The sequence below is a fragment of the Lepeophtheirus salmonis genome, chromosome 6, assembly GCF_016086655.4.
Source record: "Lepeophtheirus salmonis chromosome 6, UVic_Lsal_1.4, whole genome shotgun sequence".
NCBI lineage: Eukaryota > Metazoa > Arthropoda > Copepoda > Siphonostomatoida > Caligidae > Lepeophtheirus > Lepeophtheirus salmonis.
The window spans coordinates 12,118,322-12,139,890 of record NC_052136.2 but is presented as its reverse complement, the minus strand read 5'-3'; the positions used below and the strand labels follow the sequence as shown (position 1 = coordinate 12,139,890).

At 29.9% G+C, this 21,569-nt stretch overlaps 1 protein-coding gene and 1 long non-coding RNA gene across 2 annotated transcripts in view; one reads left to right on the top strand and one right to left on the bottom strand.

The window, feature by feature from the left end:
- LOC139905609 (uncharacterized) overlaps window positions 1-10,860 on the bottom strand; it is a 46,645-nt gene extending 35,785 nt beyond the window's left edge. The window contains exons 1-2 of the long non-coding RNA XR_011780508.1: window positions 10,599-10,860; window positions 10,484-10,527 (exon numbers count right to left, since the gene is read on the bottom strand). This is a non-coding gene — a long non-coding RNA (uncharacterized lncRNA). The remainder of the gene's footprint in view (window positions 1-10,483; window positions 10,528-10,598) is intronic.
- On the top strand, window positions 7,176-20,192 carry LOC121119689 (uncharacterized). The gene is made up of 6 exons (XM_040714424.2): window positions 7,176-8,502; window positions 17,142-17,275; window positions 17,404-17,977; window positions 18,046-19,349; window positions 19,422-19,633; window positions 19,701-20,192. Exons 1-6 carry the CDS (start codon window positions 7,353-7,355, stop codon window positions 19,789-19,791), a joined length of 3,465 nt encoding a protein of 1,154 aa, XP_040570358.1. The 5' UTR covers window positions 7,176-7,352; the 3' UTR covers window positions 19,792-20,192.
- Window positions 20,193-21,569: the final 1,377 nt, after the last annotated feature.

The following is a 21,569-nucleotide window of genomic DNA, read 5'->3' as shown; positions in this document are numbered from 1 at the left end:
ATTATCTTAGTATTGTATATATATGTATTGTAATAAAAAAACAATCAATATAGCGTAGAATCAATAATACATATATTTAAGAATAAGTAGATGGTTTTATATTGCAGGCTTATAAGCGTTCTGCTATTTTGGTCAAACCCTTTTTTGTCTAAAATATCTATTGGAATCATAAAAAAATTATTCTCGTGAAATAATTATGTAAATTGCCTCCTACGAAAATTCCAAATTTGACATTTTTAGTTGAAGAAAAGAGACAAATACGGGGGTTTTAGAGTTCTCGGTCCTATTTCAACGGTTTTGGTTATAAGGGTTCAAGAACAAACAATTTAAACAGCTATCTTCCAATAACTATTGATTTTTTATATTTTATTCGTATCTTTATGAATATGAAGGAAAAATTGGCATGATGAATTCTGATTAAGATTTATTCATTTTTTTCAGTGCAAACTTGTTCCTAAATTGGTCCCTACATTTTGTATCGTTATTATTTTGTCGTCATTAATCATGGCAAGAGGAAAAGACTGTCTGTGATAATGAAATAAATTATTTTCAGCATGAGGCTGATAAGAACATATAGATCAACAAGTTATTTATTCAGTGTTGAAATAAGATAATGGGGGATTGAGAATCATGACAGACAAAAAATTTAAGCTGTGTCTTGGTTCTATTGCATCGGATCTGATTCTAACAGTTCAAGAGTACCTTCTAGCATGAGCGACAACATAACAATTGTTCGAACTCTTGGACTCAGTTCACTCGAAAGATTAAAAGAGAATTAGGAGTAATATAGGAGGATGAGGGGGGTTAGAAACCCCACACTAATCCCGAGCCAATCCGTGCGTGGATGGTATTCAATCATATTTTAAGAGGGCCTAGTTATTTATGGCCACCTCCTTACCAATCTCTTGATTCATTTATTAGAAGATTGGAATGAATTAAAAAATTGCAAGGAAATTGTATTGCAATAATATTACTCACACTTTAAGTTACACCCTTGGGCCTTGGGGGATGGAACAAACAAATATGTTGAGATATTTGTCATAAATAATATCAAGAGAATTTATTCATCAAGATTTTTTAACAAAATACGTTCAATTTTCCTCCATGGCAATCTTCCACGTCCAATTTTCCCCAGGGCAATTTTACTAGTAGCAGCAAGGGGATATAGGCTGGAATTACTCCGACTTCGGTCCTCAATTCTTTTCTGAGTCTAACGAGAACTTACACTTATAACTACTCCCTTATTGTTAATCTCTGTCTTTCATGAGAAGCCGAACTAGGTATTACTTTATAATTAAATGTTCTGTCTTCAAGAATCAAAAAATATTGATAGTAGCTTAAGGTAATAAATAACACTGCTCAGATTGCCAACAACAACAAAACATGCATGCCAAAAAATGCTTAGGATTTACAACCTTTGACATACATACATATGTGTTTATGCATGGGCATGAAATGATTGTAAATACTTTAAAAAAATATTATATACATATGTTGCTTGAAATGTTACAAGTTTTTAAAATAGAGACGAAAGGTCAATATTCTAAATATGTAACTGTATATTTCTGCCCGTAAGTAGAGATAGGACGGATATTGGATCCGGATCCCCAGTACACCGGTAAGGTATAAGTAAACTTGTATTATCCTGAAAGATCTGAGAGCCGAACTAGCTTTGGATGCAATAAGATTTATTGATTATTAAAAAGATCCCAGAGATTTTTCGATCCCAAAAAGATAATTGTATTGCTTAATACCTAATTGTAGTGATAAAAAAAGATATTATCTACATATATATGTATATCGAAGTACATTTTATTTATAATGATTAGTTATTGGAACAGCGCATCTATATGAAGAGTGGCATCACGTAGTTATTTCACTCGACGTTACCTCATTCACAAACACAAAAATTAATACTCTATTTGGTTGTCATCTGTCAATGTTTCTTCTAATCATTGTTCTTTGCATTGATTAGTTGGATATGAATGAGTTCTTACTCAGCTGTGATCAGTTATCAACTATTATTGAATAATAATTCCACAGTTTGAAAAATTAAAAACTATCCACAAATTTTAGGCGTTTTTCCTTGTCTTTTCAGATGAGAGGTTGTGTGATAGAATAAAAGTAATCACGTGTCCAATATTATTATGAGAAAAGTAACATAGCCTTATTTATTGTTTCGGCAAATTTGAGCCAAATATCCGTCTAATTTTGTGTTGGGATATGGATCCAAAACTTCGGATACCCAAATAGTTACGTCTAAAGAACCAAACTGACCCAGTTCCAAGATCATGTGAATCCGTCCCATCTTAATAAGTTAGTGAGAGAAGATAACGTGCATTACAAACCCAGCCAGCACTCCCGTCGAGTTGTGTTAAATAATAATAATACACTTATTTTATTATTTATGTATTATAATTCGAGAAGGCTAATTTTTTTTCTCCAATCCTTGAAGCAAAATTAAAACACATTAATAATTCATCGTTGTAAAATTCAATCCCAAATTATAAACCGGGTAGCTTTAACAATCTTCAGTATCTGATTTTTTGTTCAATGAAATGGGATTGTTTGCACACATCCATATGTAGGTATATAAGTGACTCGTGATACTTTTTAATATTAAAAGAGATCAGAGCATTGAGGAGTACCCCGACGTTATCCTCATTGTATATTTGCAACCTTTCATCAAACGGGAATAACATAAAAGTCCTTACACTCATAACTGATTATTAGGGTTTGGATCTGTCTAAAAATACCCCATTCCTATTAGTCCAATCCTAATAAAATTTGCAGTGCTAGGCAATGTTTTTATTGGTCTTTTAGTATAACTAAGAAAGTTACAAAGAATTAAAGGACTCCCTTGAGCCCTTGAGTAGTATATCAATTGAAGATATACTACTTAAACGTAAATAGTTTCCTTATTTGAAACAATTCAACTCGTTCAAGTCGATCCACACAAAGTCTACAACAGAATCATTCATAAAATCTTATCCCATAAAGTGGATCAACATGATATTCCAATTGAGATCATTATGTGGATTTTTAACATCAGCAAAGAATGGTATTTATATTGTTGATTATATATAACAATTATTACCCAAAAACTTTCTATGTCTGTACATCTCTCAAAATATATAACTATAAAATGACCTTAAATGGAGTAAAATAATAAAAGTAAATACTCAACTACCGTTAGATATAAAAAGTTAGCGTCAATTATAACTGAACTTCGTTCATAAATAAAAGAAACTTTTGTGGAAGTGAGATAGGTTCAAGTCTTTTAGCAATACTCAGAGATTCCTTTTAAGGGTAATATGTATCTGTTTACACTAAATATAGTAATATTCGGGAATCACTTTATTTTTAGATGAGTGTATTATGATAGTTTTTGATAGGTAACAGTAATTGAGTATTTTTCTTGTATGTTTTCTAATATCCAGGAGAATACTATATACAACATGCATATATGGTCAATGTTTCTCCACCTATACTTTTAAAATAGTCCATATAGTTTTAAACGTTGTAAAGAAGAATTTTGCGTTGCATAGTGTTAATAAAATATTTGCAATCATCAGTAATACAACAAAAACATTGGCAAAAGTTCATTCAACCTAAAAGATGAATTTACATCCAATATTATTTTTCTATTATTACATAGGGAATAAAAACGTTTTTTTTAACTAATGTAAAAAAAAATATGATAAATGAATATCGAAAGTAATATGAATTAAGTTTATATTTTTCTGGGTATAAAATGAAATTATTTAGTTAAAGGATAAATATAATTTAGGATAAGTTAACAAAATTGATTAATTTAAGATCGTAAGACAAGTTTACGAGTCGATAAATTTATCAATCAATATTCATAAATCATACTTGTCATTTCTTATTTTTGTAGTTACAGGAAAAGAAAGAAGCAAGAACCTCTATGTGTGAACGAAACATTTTTCTTTCTAGTAGTTTTAGTATTCCTTGATTTTGATAATTTAATATTTTTGATATTTAAATTAAATAATAGTAAAAGGATTTAAAGATGCTCAATAATAAGACACAAAATCAATTGTCCTTTTGGAAGCCAAGCCTGTGACTATGAGGTACCTGCGCCAGAATGCCTTTCCAAGTGACAGTGGGTGGCTTATTTTACGGAATGTTTGTTTATTATTTTTTTTTATAAACGCTAAATTTGGCATTTATACTTCTTTTTTTTTTTGGAAGAGATAAAAAATTTCTTTTTGCTGAATTTTTATAGTTTAAATAGGACATTGAAATTTTATTTTTTTTTATTTTGTAATAACTATAAAAAATCTGCAAAAGTTGTGGGAGGGAAGTAAATGACTCCAATGGTTCAAGCGTCACTGCCATGAGGGCATGCTCTACTTGGGGTAAATTAGAGCATGCTTATTTTTCAAATTTGCCGAAAAATTGAAGGTATATTGTCATAATAGATTTTTTGTCGCAATTTCAACAATTTTTTTTTTTTTTTTTTTTTTTTTTTGCCTTTTCCCAGTAACGACCCTGGTTGGGAATTGTATCAAAGCTTAGGATACTACTGATAAGAGTAAAGAAATAGAATAATCCACAGTTGGTATCAGAATACAGAGTAAATTTGTACGTTATTGAATTAGCGTTAATAATTTTAAAACAAAAATTTTAGAGAATACCTTGTAAATGTTTATGTTATTGACTAAGTGTTAATATTTTTTTTTCCTTTGAACTTTTTTATTAAAGTATTTTGTGTGTTTGCTCATCCCAAGTTCAAGATATAACGCAAATTGATTCTGTTATACTATGAAAAATAATCATGATTTGAAATCTTATGTAAGGGACAGGACGTCTGCAGTGTTAAATTTAGGGGAGGAGGCTTGGTTTTTTGAAATTTTTTGAAATCAAAAACCCTATTCACAAAAATTAAATTTTTTAGAAAATAATTTCAAAAATGTAATTGTTCGGGAAAAAATTTCAAATAATAAATTTTTTGGATAAAAAAAAAAACACAGAAACTTTAATTTTTTCGTAAAAAAATTTAAAAATTCCATTTTTAATATTAATTTTTTTCCAAAAAAATTATAAAACCATACCTATTTATATAAATTAATTTTTTTTTCAAAAAAAAAGCACAGAAAGTTAAATTTTTTGGAAAGAAATTTAAAAAATTAAATTTCAAATATTAACTTTTTTGGGAAGAAAATTAAAGATCCATAGCTATTTATATAAATTAAATTTTTTGAAAAATTAATTTTTTCTGAAAAAGAAAAAATTGAAAAACTGAATTAAATTTGAAATACTAAACTTTTTGAGAAAAAAAAATCAAATATTAAATTTTCTAGTAAAAAGCAAAAATTCTTTAATTTAATTTTTTTTTTTTTAGGGGGGGGGTACAGCCCCTCCATTCCTCCCCCTGCAGACGCCCCTGTATGTGATATTTCATTATCACATAATTGGGCCAATCTGAGTCTGAGGCTAATAATTATGTATATATCACCATTCACCACCTAATGAATTTTCTCTCTAAAAATCCTCATTATTCTGCATCTTTGCTATATTAATGATAATAGTTTGATCTTTATTCATAAATATAGGAAATATTATGACCCAATAATCCTCAAAATTAAACTTGTTTTGTTTTTTGCAAAGGCGTAGCTCGTAAATATCTCGATAAATATAATGAATTACATTGATTCCCAGCCTTTCTTAAGGTATAGGTATAGTTTTATATTGCACAGCAGTAGGATATATTATCTACGTGGTGGTACTTAATCACAAAAGCAGAATTAAGTTTGTATTATGTATGTACATTAGTATTCTTCCACAAATCAATATGGAGAATTTCTTTCTACAAGGATTATCATGATTAATCCTTTGAAGACACAGTAAATTCCATTTTAAGGGCGAAAATTCATTGTCATACAAATGAAAGAATTATATTTAAAAGTGCCATATCGGGGTCATAATAAGTCTCATAGATCAGCTGAATGTTTTAAAATATTGTCAACATTTTTAGGTATCATGATTTATCCCGGAATTTTGAATAGTCACCTATAAGTAAGAGAAATATGTCTGAGGATTATTGAGTTGTATGCATTTATGAATTTAAAAAATGAATTGGGGACTTCTTAGTATTTGGTTTCGGTCAGGAAATCCTAGAGCAGTCTGAGACCGTTATGATTTTTAGTACACCAAACTAATTTGGTCCCTTAAAAAAGTTTGGCCGATTCCTTAGAAAAATTTGATCTAGATTGGTCCAAATGAACAATCGGGTCTAGTTCAGTCATAAAAAATTAGGTATGGACCGATTTTACATATAAACTATTTATGACGTCACAGGTGCGTCCGTAGAGAGTGGGCTGATGGGGCTGAAGAACCCCCTCAAATTACGAATTTTTTTGTTTGTTATTAGGAAATTTAATATAATTTTTCAAAAAAAAATTTAATTTTCTGTAAATAGCTATGGATTTTTGAAATATTTCTCAACAAATTATAGTATTTGAATTTTTTTTTTCAAAAACATTAAATATTTGAAATAAAATTTTTTAAATTTTTTTTGGAAAAAATTTAATATTTGAAATTTTATTCTAATAAAATATTATTTTTGGATTTCTTTCAAGAAAATCAAGCCTCCCCCCTCCCGCCCTCAAAATGTGTGTTTTCAAATTGTGAGCACAATCGTCCTAGAAGGGTTAAACAGAGAAAGCTTGGATGAATTTTATACTGTCGTCCTTCCTAGAATACGGAAATCCAGATTCGAGCATCTCTTGAGATTGTGTACTTTTTAGCTCTTCAAAGTAATCCAGATATTTAAATAAAATGTATGTAATGTCTTCGTTTTACATAATGAAAACATCAATGAATGTTGACATAGAAAAAATCTCACATATAATATATGAGAACGAAAAAAAAATCGGTCCATAGAATGAGACCGAAAAAATTTGTCCATAAAGAGATACCGAAAAATAATGGTTCATAAAGTGAGAACCAAAAATATCGGCCCACACTCTGGACCGAAAATCCCTCGAAAAAACCCGAAGGGGGAATTCGATCTTGGGCCCAGTCTCAACACTAGTATTTCTCATTTTCTTGTTATTTACTCAAGATTGTTTTTGTGTTAACTTACTACGTAGCTTTAAAGTGAATTTACAATTATGTATAAGATGTCTCGTAACATCTTGAAATATTGTTTTTTCTTTTTAATATTTTGTCTCACAAAGAAGGAGTGAGGAGGGGGTTTGAAGAGGGCAGAGGTTGATGTAGAAACACTTTGGTGTGTAGAATCTTGAAATAACGTTTTTATATATTTAGTCTCTCTATGTGTCGTGTATATGTGTAATTATATTTATACCCCGAATGATTGAATTATGCAGCTCTGGAGCTTATCCATCCTTTCATTATTCATTCTATTCTATACCCCACGAGTTAAAAGCAAAAAGTGTCCTCAAAGTGTGGAAATCCAGAACGGTCTTATCAAATACAGTTATAATCATTTGACACATGATTGTAAAGGCCATGTTCTATGCAAAAAAGACTATTTTAAAACCAAGGAAACCTTGAGTGATCATCAAGTGCAGATAAGATGTAGTAAAAAAGAATCGTACCCTAATGATGAAGAACATCAAGAAAGAGAGAGGGACAACGATTATGGAAGTTACTACGAATATAACTATTCGGATTACGACGTAAACGAAACGTCAACGTCTGCGTATTCTACAGAGCCTTATACTGAAATGACTACTCTGACTATGGACACCAGTCAAGTTATCCCAGAAGAAACAACAACTCATGTGGAAATCCAAGAAGGCGTAACTGAGGAGTCGATAGAAACCACTACCGTTCTCACACCAGAAGACAAAGAAAGAGATGACTATGAGGAGGGAGAAGATACCCAGGAAGAAGAAGAAGATTATCCATCAGAGTACGAAAATTACGAATCCGACTACGAGAATGAAGAAGCGGACGCAGAGACCGAAATCCTCTATCAAAACTACGAAATCCTTTCCAACTTTTACAAACTCTACTATGTGGATCTACGCGTCATTGACACTAGCTGTACTTCCCACAAGCCTCCTCCACCGGAAATAAGCCATGGTTATGTTGCTGAATTCATTACAAAGGAAAATATTCTCCTAAAGGGGAAAAGCTATAGTGTCATTTTGTATAAATGTGAAGAAGGATATGCTCTTTCCTCCGAGTCCACGGGACAGTTGTTTTGTCAAGAGAATGGGTGGATTGGGATACAACCCACTTGTGAAATCGATACTTCAAGCAATGCAACTACCACTACATCCATTAACAGCAACACATCCGACCCCAATGAATCCCTTCTCAGTCAATGTAATAAAGACTGTGATCATAAATGTGAAATAAATGAGAATGGGGAACCAAAATGTGTTTGTGCTGAGGGTTATACAATACTTGATGGCGAGACTGAATGTAGTGACATAGATGAGTGCTTATTTGATAGTGGGGGGTGTGACCATATATGTATTAATAAGCCTGGATCATTTGTATGTAAGTAAAAGCTGTTTATTTGTCATAAAAATCAATACATAATTATTTACATGCATAAGAATTTAAATCTTTGTTATCAATATCACGATTAGGTTCTGTGTCCATTGTTTGATAAATTTTACAGCAGGGGCGTCTGCAATGGGTGGGCTGGAGGAGATGAACCCCCTCCAAATTAATAAATTTTTGTTTTTACTAGATAATTAAATATTTGATTTTTTTTTAAATAAAGTTCATAAATACAACTCACAAAAAAAAAAAAAAAAATTTTAAAAGTTTCAAAATTTACAGCTACTCACAAAAAAATTAAAAATCAACTGCTGCAAACAAAAATTTAATTTTTGGAACAAAAATTCATATTAAATTTACAAAATGTTTCAAAAATTTATAGCTATTCTCAAAAGAATAAATTTTTTGGAATAAGATTTCAAAAATAATAGACCTGTAAACAAAAAAAAATCAGAAATCCATAGCCATTCTCCAAAAATTTTAATTTTTGGAAAAAATTTTCAAAAATCTATAGCTATTTACAAAAAATATAATATTGTTTAAAAAATCCCCATATAATTCCCCCCTTAAAAAAAAAAAAAATATATATATATATACATATATCCTATGGACACCCCTGAGAGATATATATCGGAATATTTTATTTTTAAAAAAAAACAATTCTAAATCGGTAAAACTTTGGTTTATGAATGATATTAATTGTTGCTTCTTATCTGACATAACGTTTCTTTTACCTTATTGTACCTTGCAACCTTTAGATAAAAAAATAACCAAAAAAAAGGCCCAAAAGCAGTTGGTAGTAATTGGACAATTTCTACCAACTGTAGAATTATTATTCAATACTTTTTGAGAATTAAAAGAGCTAATTATAATTCAAGGTAGTGAAGAAGCTACATTTTTCACAGCTTATTTAGTTAGTCGTAGTCATAGAGGCAAAGGGGTCATTTCCCGCCCCTCATTTGGAGAGTTTTTGTAGTTACATGCCATAATTTTTGGTAAAAAAAGGAAGTTCTTTTTTTATTTATTGTATTCATTCAAATTTAGTCTCATCCGAAAAATATTAACTCTAAAGTGAGGAAAACATTTTTGTCACCCCTAAAAAAAATACTTGAGATTGTCTACATAGAAAAGCCAAACGTAACTGATATATCATTTGTTCCCTACGGTACTTATCTTTCAAAATTTTGTAAAATATAATGCGTAATTCATATTACGATGACAGATATGTTTAGACTATATGAGAGAATATTCAAGATATGCTCCATGCACGGTTTTTAAAATTGAAGGACAATATCAATTTTAAAAGAGACACTTTTTTTTTTTTCTTCTATTAAATGATTATTATAAATTCAAACAAAGTGGCTCGTATTACGCAGCTCTAGTTAGAACATTAGTTCTTAAACAGGAAGTGGGGAAATCCCTCCCCCCCCCCAGTTATGACTTTTATACATTATTTGCGTTGTATTTGGTTGTGAGATCATGAGCGTCCGCAGGGGGGGTGTTGGAGGAATTGTACCCCCCCCCCCATCAAATTAAAGAATTTTTGTTGTTTTTTACTAAAAAAATGTACCATTTTGAAAAAATAATTAAATTTTTCAAATTTTTTTCTAAAAAATTTAATTTTCTGTGCATACATATGGATTTTTTTAAATTTTTCTCCCCAAAAAATGAATATTAGAAAATAATTTTTCAAAATTTTGTTGGAGAACAGATGTGAATTTTTTCAAAAATTCACAAAAATTTAATTTTTTTGAGAATAGCTGTTAATTTTTGAACAAATTTAACATTTGAAATTTAACTTTTGAAGAGTTGTGAATTTTATCCAATGGCTTTTGATTTCTGAAATTTTATTCGAAAAAATATAATATTTTAATTTTTGAAATTTTTTTCCTAACAATTAAATTTTAAAATTTTAAAATTTTTTTTACAATTTTTTTTTTCAAAATAATTAATATATATAACCCTGTCGACGTACCTGAAGATGTCAATTTTTCTGTTTCTTTTCCTCTTATCAGTGCTCTGAAAGTTGATTAATTGATTTTGTATTAACTCTTGTTAACAATTCCCTACTATTATTGAATTATAATTACCTAGTTATTTAAAACCAAGTGATTTTGGGCCTTTTCTCTCTTTCTTTTTGAAGGAAAGGTTACGTTATACAATTAAGTTAACACGGTGTTACCTCACTGACACAAGGATATCTTATATATTTTGCTGTCACCAATCAATTCCCTTGTTTCACTTGACACGTCATGCCATTTTTAATTTATTCTATTGAATAAATGAACGAAGTAATAAGTTATAATATGTACTTATGCTTGAAGGACAGGAATACAATTTGTTGTTGTAAAATCTGAAAGATTGCCCCCTTTATAGCAGTAATTCATTTTATCCCTCCAAAATCATATAACAGGCAGCTGATATTAACAAGTGTTTCAATTCAGCTCTACTTACGCCTTCTCCTTGTGCTCTTACAAAAAACTCATCTCTAATTATAATACAGCATTAAATAATAATAATTCTATGTATGATTTTTATATTATGAAATATCTTTAATTCATTTTAAAAATGTGTAACAATAACATAAAGTAAGGTTGGATTTTTTTAGATGAAACAGATAAAAACGCAATCTAATTTTTTTTACTTCAATGAGAAACCAAAGAGGACTTTTTAAAAGCCAAATAGAATATTAAACCACTGAAAAACTGTCCAACAAGTCATTAGTATGAATGAGATTTGTTTAAATTCTGATATGAACATATTATTATATACAATTTGATCATGTTGTATTTGAACTTTAAATCAAATTTTGATATCATCAATATAATCAATTTTAGAAGTGGTCAGGTAGGTTCTTAACTAGCTAATTCCTTTCTTCTTTTCGTTATTCTCCCAACGTGAATAGTTTTTTAAAAATAATATTCACGTCACGACGTCTCAGTATCCTTTATGATCAATTTTACCAAATAACCGATTTTCATTAGGTTCAATTAACCATTAAAACTGCATCTCCTAAGGACTTTGTCATTTTTTTGAATTAATATCAATTATAGTACTCAAATCAATAGATACGTTTATTATACAGTCACAATATTGAGAAAAAGTATCCCAGCTTTCTTTTATGTTATTCACTACAAAAATATTAAATATGACAATTATAGCCTGGTAGTACTTAAGAGATAAATAGTAGTTGGTATGATTTACTTATTTGGCTAACTACCAACTGATTTAGGGCCCTTTTTCTATTTATTATTGAAGAAAAGTTTGTGATATACAATAAAGGCAAATAATGTGTAAGAAATAACCATTCGTTGCAAGCATTTTTGCCCCATGGCAATTTGGAAAATTTGGCTGATAAATAGTATTTTATATATTGATATATGCGGTGGCCTTTTTAATGACATTTAAAATGCTATTATCATAAATAGATATTGTCATTAATCTCTTAGCTATACTGGTCACACCATTGGCCCTAGGAGGCTAATACTTTGTATGGGTGCTTCTTTTGAACCTGGCCAGATTTTTTTTGAGGGGGTAAATATACCCAAAACACAAAAATTGTTTTTTGGACCTCAAGGAAACTAGATAGGGGGTTAAGTTATAAATCAAGAAGTGAATTGATTGCCCACTATACTAATAAGGATGTTTCTATATTTATTGAAAACCAAAATTGTCATGTGCAACAAGAAAAAATGGGTTGCAGTTTTTTTTTTTTTATATATATGCAAAAAAGAAAAAGGATTTCCAATAGAATATTTGATTTGTAGGAAATTTCTTAAGTTCATAGGAATTTGTCTCGAGGTTGGATGGGATATAAATTTAAAAACATAAAATTCATGTTTAACTGAAATATCTGTAATTTTCAAAATAATTTTTCTCTTTTTTTCATCAAAAGACAGTTTTCAATTTTTAAGAAAAAATGCCACAAAACGATGTGTTTTGACATAAAGTTATAAGCCTTAATATTACAAAATAGTCTATACAATTTCCAGAACACTTTATTATATAATTTTTGCAATATATATAGCTATGGAAGATTAGTTGTTCGACCACATTATTCTTCATAACTTTTTTGCTTTTGCAACTACGAAAAAAATCTTGGTATGTTTGTGTTCTTTTAAAATGTTAATAAATGCTCTTTACTACTTGTTTTGCCAAATTAGTGAAAAAAGATTTTGCAATTTTTGACAGAAAAAGATGGACTTCCCATGTATACAAAATTTGTTCATGGTACGATATTTTTAGTTAATAACACAATTTTTTTTTTAATTTATAAAAATACATTTCTTATAATACACAAGTATATATTAGAATTGCCTGTACAAATATCCTAACACTCACCTGGACTGAAGGGGTCATCCATTAAGAAAATTGCATTGACCATTGTCAATGTGACTTCCCGCTCCCTTCTTGGCCCGAACGACGCCGGGTAACGCTTTCCTAGTTCACTATACAATAATTAATAGGTTTTGTTTCGTAAATTATTGAGAATTATTTTGGAGAATAATCTTTTTTTATTCACTATATTCATTAATCATCATTGTTTCAACACAACACAGTAGCAAGTGGTTTGAACACAGATCGAATCCTTAACCGTTATAGTACTTTATTATCCATACATTAAATCTAATATGTTTCCTTATCTCCACTGCAACCCTAGTTTTTTCCAATGAAGTTTTTCCAATTTTGAGAACAGTGTACGTCCCAGATATTGTTCATCTGTAGAATCGAAACCATGGGGGTTAAATTTTTTTAGACTATGTTTTATTCATTGTTACATAATAAAATTATAAGATTGCGTTACTATGATATTACAATTATATAATTTTTCTCATGCAACTATTTATTGATCAGGCTTGATAAAGATTACAATGGGATTCAATGTATATGCTACCGGGTTCTGTTTATATAATGATCGTTGATGAATAAACTTTTAAAAAAAATATTATTCTCTAAAATAACGCTCACCTATTTAAAAAAATATAATATATCGTACATAATCAATATAAAATTGAATATTCTTTTTTGGCCAAATGTCTTAAATTTTACTAAATATTTAAGGGAATTGTCCGCTCACAGTAAAAAAGAAAAAAAAGGGGCTAAAATTGATTAATAACTAGTTCTGGATTGGTCCTGAATTACTTTTTTTTAATTGGATGGATGGGATATCTCTGTTACCATTAAACGGTATTAAGCAACAATAAGTAAAGTTGATAATATTGTTGAGAAAAACGCGTGCAAGGAGAAGGGGGAAAAAATACATATGGTATCATTGTTTAAAATACTGATGTGATTATCATCTGCCTGCTTTATTATGATTTTTGAGTGTATAACGAAAGTATTTATTCGCAAAATGTTTAATGAAGATATACTACGTATAATTGCCTTAGACGTTTTTTATCCGTTACAGTAGTTTTTATAACATCACACTCCATGAAATTGTAATTCATTATGAACCTTATTCTCAGAATAATAGCTAATGAAATGACAAAGTAGAGTATTTCGAAATATATTTGAAGTTCCAAGTTTAAAAAGGAAGGCTTTAATAAAATATAATCTACATAATAAAAAATATGCCATCATACATTTATGTTAAATATACAAAATTAAACAATTGGAATCATATAACTAATAACAATAAATTATATATACAGAATATTGAAATAATAGATTGATCCAAATAATATTTTCTTGTTCTGAAACCGGAATCCAGTTAAATATGTCATAACTTTAGGTTGCAAAACACAAGCCAGACGTGGAGTTTAATCAAAAAGATAATCCCCCCTCTTTTTCATGTGGAAGTTGCTATATACAATTATGCACAGGATAGATATATCTCTACCGATGAGATCTAACTAATTATTAATAATAAAGTAAATGTCAAAATCATAAAATTAGACAATAAATATACTAATAAAAAAATGTTAGAAATAAATCCATCTTAAAGATTTAGAGCAAAAGCTAATTATGTAGTAATGTCCAGCGATATTACTCCTTATTAAGAGCATCAAAAAAGATATTTTCCCCGTTATTTATGCTTATATAACAACATACTATTATTATGAATGAAGGATATACATAATTGCTAATTATAATGCTACACCTAATGTAACTACCCCTGTTGTTGTGACCATTTAAGCAGTTGTTTTTGCCTTTTATGAGTTTTCTGAACACCATTTCTTGGAGCCTATCAACCATAGCTAAGCCTTAAGTAATTAAAAAAAGTAATATTTATTGACTATGTAATATAGGAAAACCTAATTATCATACCCAAGTCTTTAAATGAAGAAACTAGTCTCTAATATAATATTAATATTGAATAATAAATGATAACGTTCTTGATTGATAGAAGAAGATGTACATTATTTAATCAATGATGCCATAAGTATTTCTTCTCTTCTCCTCGCACGCTTTTCTATTCTTACCAAATTAATTATCACCCTTGCCAATCAGTTGCTCTATCATTCCTATAGTCCTAGCTATTTGTATAGCTATTCTTCACTCATAGCTAGGATTGAATAAATTAAAAAGGAAGAAAAAAATAAATGATAGCTAAAAGTTATAATAACAAGTTCTAGCCACACAGCTCCTACTTTACTTCAGCTATTTAGTCTCTTGAAAGAGGTTATGTTAGACAACTCAAAGGACATAATTAGTTTCTACGCTATTTCAGCTGTTGTAGTTACCAAAAAGACCAATAAGGAAGGGTTCTAGGAATAACAAATTTTATTAGGCCCGGACTGATACGACTGCAGTCTTTTTAGTTTTTTTTAAACCGATCTAATACTATTTTTACTAATAAGTACAAATGATGCCTTTTGGTGTTTTTCATTAATATTATATTTCAAAAACCCAAAGTAAAAAAAAAAACATTTGATGCAATGAAATAAAATATAGAAAGTTAAATTAAACAAGGATTTTAATTAAACATGAATGTAATTCCATGAATGTCTTTTTATATTAGTTTTGCTAGAAAATTAAGAGCAAATTATATTATTGAACTTTTCATTTACCAATAATACTTATTTATTAGTCGGAAATCATTTCCAACTATTCAAATTTCATTATTCAAACGGATTATTATAACTACAGTACATACCATATCAAATCAATGTATAATTTTTGGCATGAAACGAAGCTATCAAGTAGGAGAGACTCCTGTAAGTTGAACAAGTTTTTACAAACACCTTCAAAGTTTTTTTGGTTTTTATCATTTAAAACCACAAATTCACTCAAACATTGATTGACGAATATGCCTAGCCTGTTAAAATCAATATCACTATAAACATTTTCCACTATATAATATCTCCATACTGATGTAAAAATGTTTTTAAATTGCCCCATGACTGAGGTAAGTTGATCACCATGTTGGGACAAGATGAGCATTCTTAAAATAACCAGTAACATAATAATAAATATATGATTTAGAATGGTAAAAGTTTTTGCTACATTGTTCTCAAACTATTGGAAGATATATATAAATAAATATAAATTGAACTTATCAATTAATGTTCCATTGTTTCAAGTTACACAGAAAATGAGCTGGTTTTCATGTACTGCTGATCCCCCAACAACACAAGGGAATAAAATTTTTGATAATATATCATGTTTCTGAAAAGTAGCCTCGTTATTATTGCTAAGGATAAAAGATGGTTTGTCTATTATCCGGCTTAACTTTAGGTGATCAACTTACTCTACCTATGTCATGTTTAAACTATGTGTATGGTGTGTCAAAATTTCTCATTTTACATGTAAATTAAAGTAACAATGTAATGAAAAAAATGATTTAGTATTTTAAAATGTTTTTTCAATTTCATATGAACACAAACACATAAAAAAATGAAGTAATTTACCTGAAATTAACTGATTTTACTTATATCTGATGGGTTCAGTCACTTTTTAATAATTTGCACTCAGAAAGAGGGAGGTCAGAGGAATTAAAATCAGAGGACAATATCATGAATGGGCAACTCCCTAGAGAGAGACACCTAAAAAAAATATGTAAAGGAAACTAGTAAAGACAGGTGAATAAATGATTATCTTACCCAGAGTTTCCGTAATTAATGAATATTTACTTTTTACTAGACTTTTTTCGGTCAGGATGAAAAAATTTTAAGCGAAAGGGTTAATTTTTTTTTTTTGAAAGATTTATTCTCTTTAAAAAAGAAATGGTCATTTGGGCAAATTATGCAGCAGAGTAAAAAATTTAATATTTGAAAAATTTTAATTTTTGAAGAATAGTTGTTAATTATTGGAATTTTTTTTTTGAAAACATTTAATTTTTCAAATTTTCTTTAAACAGCTATGGATTATTGAATTTTTTTTTTCGAAAAATTTAATATTTGAAAAAAAAAAATGGCAAAAAATTTAATTTTTTAAATTTTTTGTGAAAAGCTATGGATTTTTGAAATGTTTTTTCAAGAACTTTACATTTTTTGGTTTATATATATATATATATATAAACCTGCGGACTCCCTTGTTACCCCGCTCCTCAACTTACTCCAGTCTCTCCCACCTTTAAACTAAAATGTCATTCAATATCGAGTTTATATAATAGCTAGTCGTATAAGTGTTGTTGGAATTTATTTGATAATAATGAAACAATGCCATATTCCCTCATAAGTTATTTTCAGGTGAATGTCCACCGGGGTTTGCACCAGAAGGACTGGAATGTGTGGATGAGAATGAATGTCTTTCCAACAACGGCCATGGTCCATGTCACGGAGAATGCACAAATAATCACGGAAGTTATGTTTGTTCATGTGTTGTAAGTATCTATGTAACTACAGAGATTTATTTCAAAAGGTTTCTTAAGGAAACATCACCCAATTTGATCACAAGGCTACTTTGTCCAGACTTTATGTATGATAGCTAATTACATTATTTTTTCATGAGAGCCTTCCCGGAACGATTCTTGGTGATGACAGCAAGAGCTGTATAGCCAATGATGAGTTGTGTAAAGAGCTTAATGGAGGTTGCAGCCATACTTGTTACTCCTCTCAAGGACAGGCATTTTGTATGTGTCCTGACGACATGAAGCTGGATACAGATTGGAAAAATTGCATTTCAAATAATGATCCAGAAGAAAAAGTTAAAGAAAAAAAGACATGTGACTCGAATGGATTTGAGTATGATCCGGCCTCGGATTCTTGTATTGATGTCGATGAATGTGGGGTGAATGAAAATATTTGTGGGGAACATGGGCAGTGTGTGAATTTAAATGGGTCCTTTGAATGTCAATGTTCGGATGGATATATATTATACGAGTCAAATATGTGTCAGGATATAAATGAATGTGAATCAGAACAAAATGTTTGTGATGTCAACAGTTATTGTGTAAATTTAGAAGGGTCCTTTGAATGTAGATGTTCAAAGGGGTATATACTAGAATCAAACGTATGCCAAGACATAAATGAATGTGAGGATGAGTTTATCTGTAATCATGGATCAATTTGTGTCAATTTTGAAGGTAATAATTTTTTGCAATATCACAAAATGTTAGGACTGAAGACTATTGAAACTTTTTTTTTTATGAAGGATCTTACAGATGTGATTGCTCAAGTGGCTATGAATTAGATGAAAATCGATATTGCCAAGACATTGATGAGTGTTTGCAATCTGATTCTTGCAACAATGTTAATTCTCATTGTATCAATAATCCTGGCTCATACTTTTGTGAATGTAACGCGGGATATAGGAACAACAGTGGATTCTGTGACGATTTTGATGAGTGTTCAGATAGGAATGGAGACTGTAGTCAGATTTGTATTAATTTAGAGGGATCCTATCGCTGCGATTGTCTTTCCGGTTATCATACAGATTCCGTACACTCTAATGAATGTGTGGACATAGATGAATGTGCCAAGGGTTATCATACCTGTGATCAGAACTGTGTAAATAGCCTGGGATCATATTCTTGTTCATGTGATTGGGGATTTGAAATGTCTCATGAGGATCCTTTCAAATGTTATTCCCTATGTGATAGAATGAATTGTGTCTATGAATGTATCAATGGAACGTGTATTTGTCCTAGAGGATACGTATTAAGTAATGATAATGTCTCATGTGTTCTGGAAAAGAACAATGGGTGTTCCATGGAGGGTTTGGTGGATCAGACCCATAGATATTTTTGTTCAGAAATGGAGAGTTCTCCTGGTTTTTATCCAGTTGGTACGATTTGTCAATCTCTGTGCACACCTCATAATTACACCTCCGTAAGGAAAATGAAGAAGGAGTGCCAATTTGATGGACAATGGGGACTCTCAAACCAAACATGCGCCAAAATGGAGTGCCCTCCATTGCTTGACAACTTTGGAAATGTTATATTAGAGCCTCCTAATTGTGAATCAAAGCCACAAGCATTGCAATCGGTTTGTAGAGTCTCATGTCTTCCTGGATATAAACTAATGGGTTCTCATATAATCCGATGTCGTAAGGATTTAAGATGGCATTATCCCGGTGATAAACCAAATTGTATCCGGTCAGATAAACAGTTAATAAAAGAAACAGTCTCCAATGCAACAATACAGCCAGACATTCAATGCCCTCAAGATATTATTGAGTTTTTGCATGACGGACGCAATTCTGCGTACGTAGAGATTCCTCGCCCTGAGACAAATGTCAACTGGGAGAATAATGTAGTAGCTGAACCTCCAATCGCTAAAAGCTTAAGATTAGAGCTACCTCCAGGAACTCATTACATACGATTCCTTGCTCAACTCCAGGGACAGAGGGAAGCAAATTGTAATTTGAGCATCAATATTATTGATAGAACCCCTCCAAAAGTTTATGATTGTCCAGAATCTTTTGAAGTCAAGTACAATCCTAGAGAACTCAAAAAGGTTTGCAAACAAAAAAAAAGACCTAGATTCATTTTTGCCTATTGAATAATGTTGTTTATTTTATTTTTTAAGGTTTTTTGGGAAGAACCTAATTTCAGTGATAACGTGAGGATCGCACATATGATTACAAATAAGCTATCTGGAGAGTTGTTTCAGTATGGAAGACATACAATCATTTACGAGGCCGGAGATGACCATGGAAATAAAATTCGATGTATGTTTCATTTCAATGTCATTCGACGAAAAAGAAGGAAAAAGTTGAAGAGAAAGAAAGGAAGACGAGAGTAAAATATTTAATAAGTTGAATCCTTAATAATATATCTGGCATGATCCTTTCTTTTCTTTTTACAGATGGGTGTTATGCCGAATCGGTTCCACGGGAAGGCAAATTAAGCTTCTAATGTCAAATGTTCCTAAAGGGTGTAGAAAACTACCTGATTAAGTTATATTATAATGAGTAATTCATTCAAATTTATAATAATTCAGAGCCTTTCATTCAAGTACTTAAAAGATCATATCAATCAGTTGATAATGAGTAACACATGTGTTATACATATTTATTTGATATAAAATAAAGTTTTGTATATATTTTTATAGGAACAAATACATATATATAATAATGTTATTTCATTTTTTTAAATTACTCTAAGCTCTATGTATTATGTTTACTTCACAAATTCAATTTTTGAAACCTTACTTTTTCAAAAAAGCAAGGGATCAAAGATCATCGTAGATTTAAATAATTACAGAAGGGAACAATTAGGAGGAGAACTTTTTTAAATTCCAACTTGTTTTAAATAAAATATTATCCATGTAACAAGAAAAATATATATAATAATGTTATTTCATTTTTTAATATTACATTTCCTTATATAATTGATTATTAAAAACATTATTTTTGTTAATGAAGGAGAAAATGTTTAGACTGATGACAAGGCTTCTAGATTCTTGTCAATCCGCCTTTAGGTTTTTTGGCTCCAATCCATTAGAAAAAATGAATTTCAACGGCATAGGAAAAGTCGTATTGACTTTAACAAAAATAAAAGTGAATAAAATTTAATCAATTCATGATACTTCGAATCTTATGTCGAATATGAGCAAAATACAAGTCTAAAACAATGTCCCACTTCATATTGAGAGTCATCCAAATCTTGTAAAACTTATGGATCTTTATACTGGGAAAGTAATTCCTTGTCTTTACACCATTACAAAGCCAATGTAGTCCCAAAGTAAAGTAATATTGTCATTGACTAAGAAAAAATTTGTAGTAAAGGATAATTTTCTTGTCTTAGACGAAAATATGATTCATGACTGGAGTGTTGATTGGTTTTCTGTATGGTCATAGTCATGTTGGAAGATTTTAAGAAGACTGACGACATAAAAATCGCAATTATTTAAGTAGCAAGTCTCAATAACGTTTTTTGGCCCCGATTTCTGTGGTTAGAGAATAAGTGTTTTCATAATCGAGGGTGCAGCTTACTGTATAAAAGCAGTCAAAAACCTTAAGAAATATTTTCTGATGCTGTTCCATGTCACGTGGAACTCATGTTTTGAACAAAATAGCAACATTTTGTCCTAATTACTGTGAATATACCAACACTGAGGTAATTTTTTATTATTATTATTAATTCTGGTGATCGAAAACTACTACGCCGAATACTTCAATAGAGTATTGAGGATATGGATGAAAACAGTAATTCAGTCCAAAAAGCCAAAGATGTTTTAAAGAATGAGTTTCTTTTATTGGAAGTATTGTTAATTCGAAACAATTTGAATCAGATCCAAGTAACTATTAATGTATTGAAAAAGAAATTGCCGCTACTAACAAGTGTAAGATTTGTAGAAAATCTATGTCAAGCTATTATACTGGAACCTTTCAAACCCAAATGTTTGTGAGTCAATGAGAAAAACATTAGGGATGTGTAGTTCGCGAACGTAAGTAAGAATAATTCTAAGTTTATTCAAAATCAAAAAAATTATGGGCAAAAAAAAAAAAAAAATAAGTGAAAATTGCAATTTCGTTTTTTTTTTCTACAAAAAAAAATTAACTTGCAACGAAATATTGGATAAACAATAAAGTTTGTTGAAATTTGTCTAGAAATTCATTTACATATAAATTTGACAGATACAAATTGATGTCTAACTGAAATACAAATCTGTCCTTTTCTGAATATTTTTTTTCTATTTTTTCTCATTTTTTCATCAAACGTCTATTTTTAA

What these genes read in the sequence shown, in the direction of transcription:
- LOC121119689 (XM_040714424.2), top strand. Translation starts at nt 7,353, where the DNA reads ATGCAGCTCTGGAGCTTATCCATCCTTTCATTATTCATTCTATTCTAT. An exon ending in TAAGCCTGGATCATTTGTAT is followed by an intron (nt 8,503 to 17,141) that starts GTAAGTAAAAGC and finishes AGTTATTTTCAG; the next exon opens with GTGAATGTCCACCGGGGTTT. An exon ending in AATTTGTGTCAATTTTGAAG is followed by an intron (nt 17,978 to 18,045) that starts GTAATAATTTTT and finishes TTTTTTATGAAG; the next exon opens with GATCTTACAGATGTGATTGC.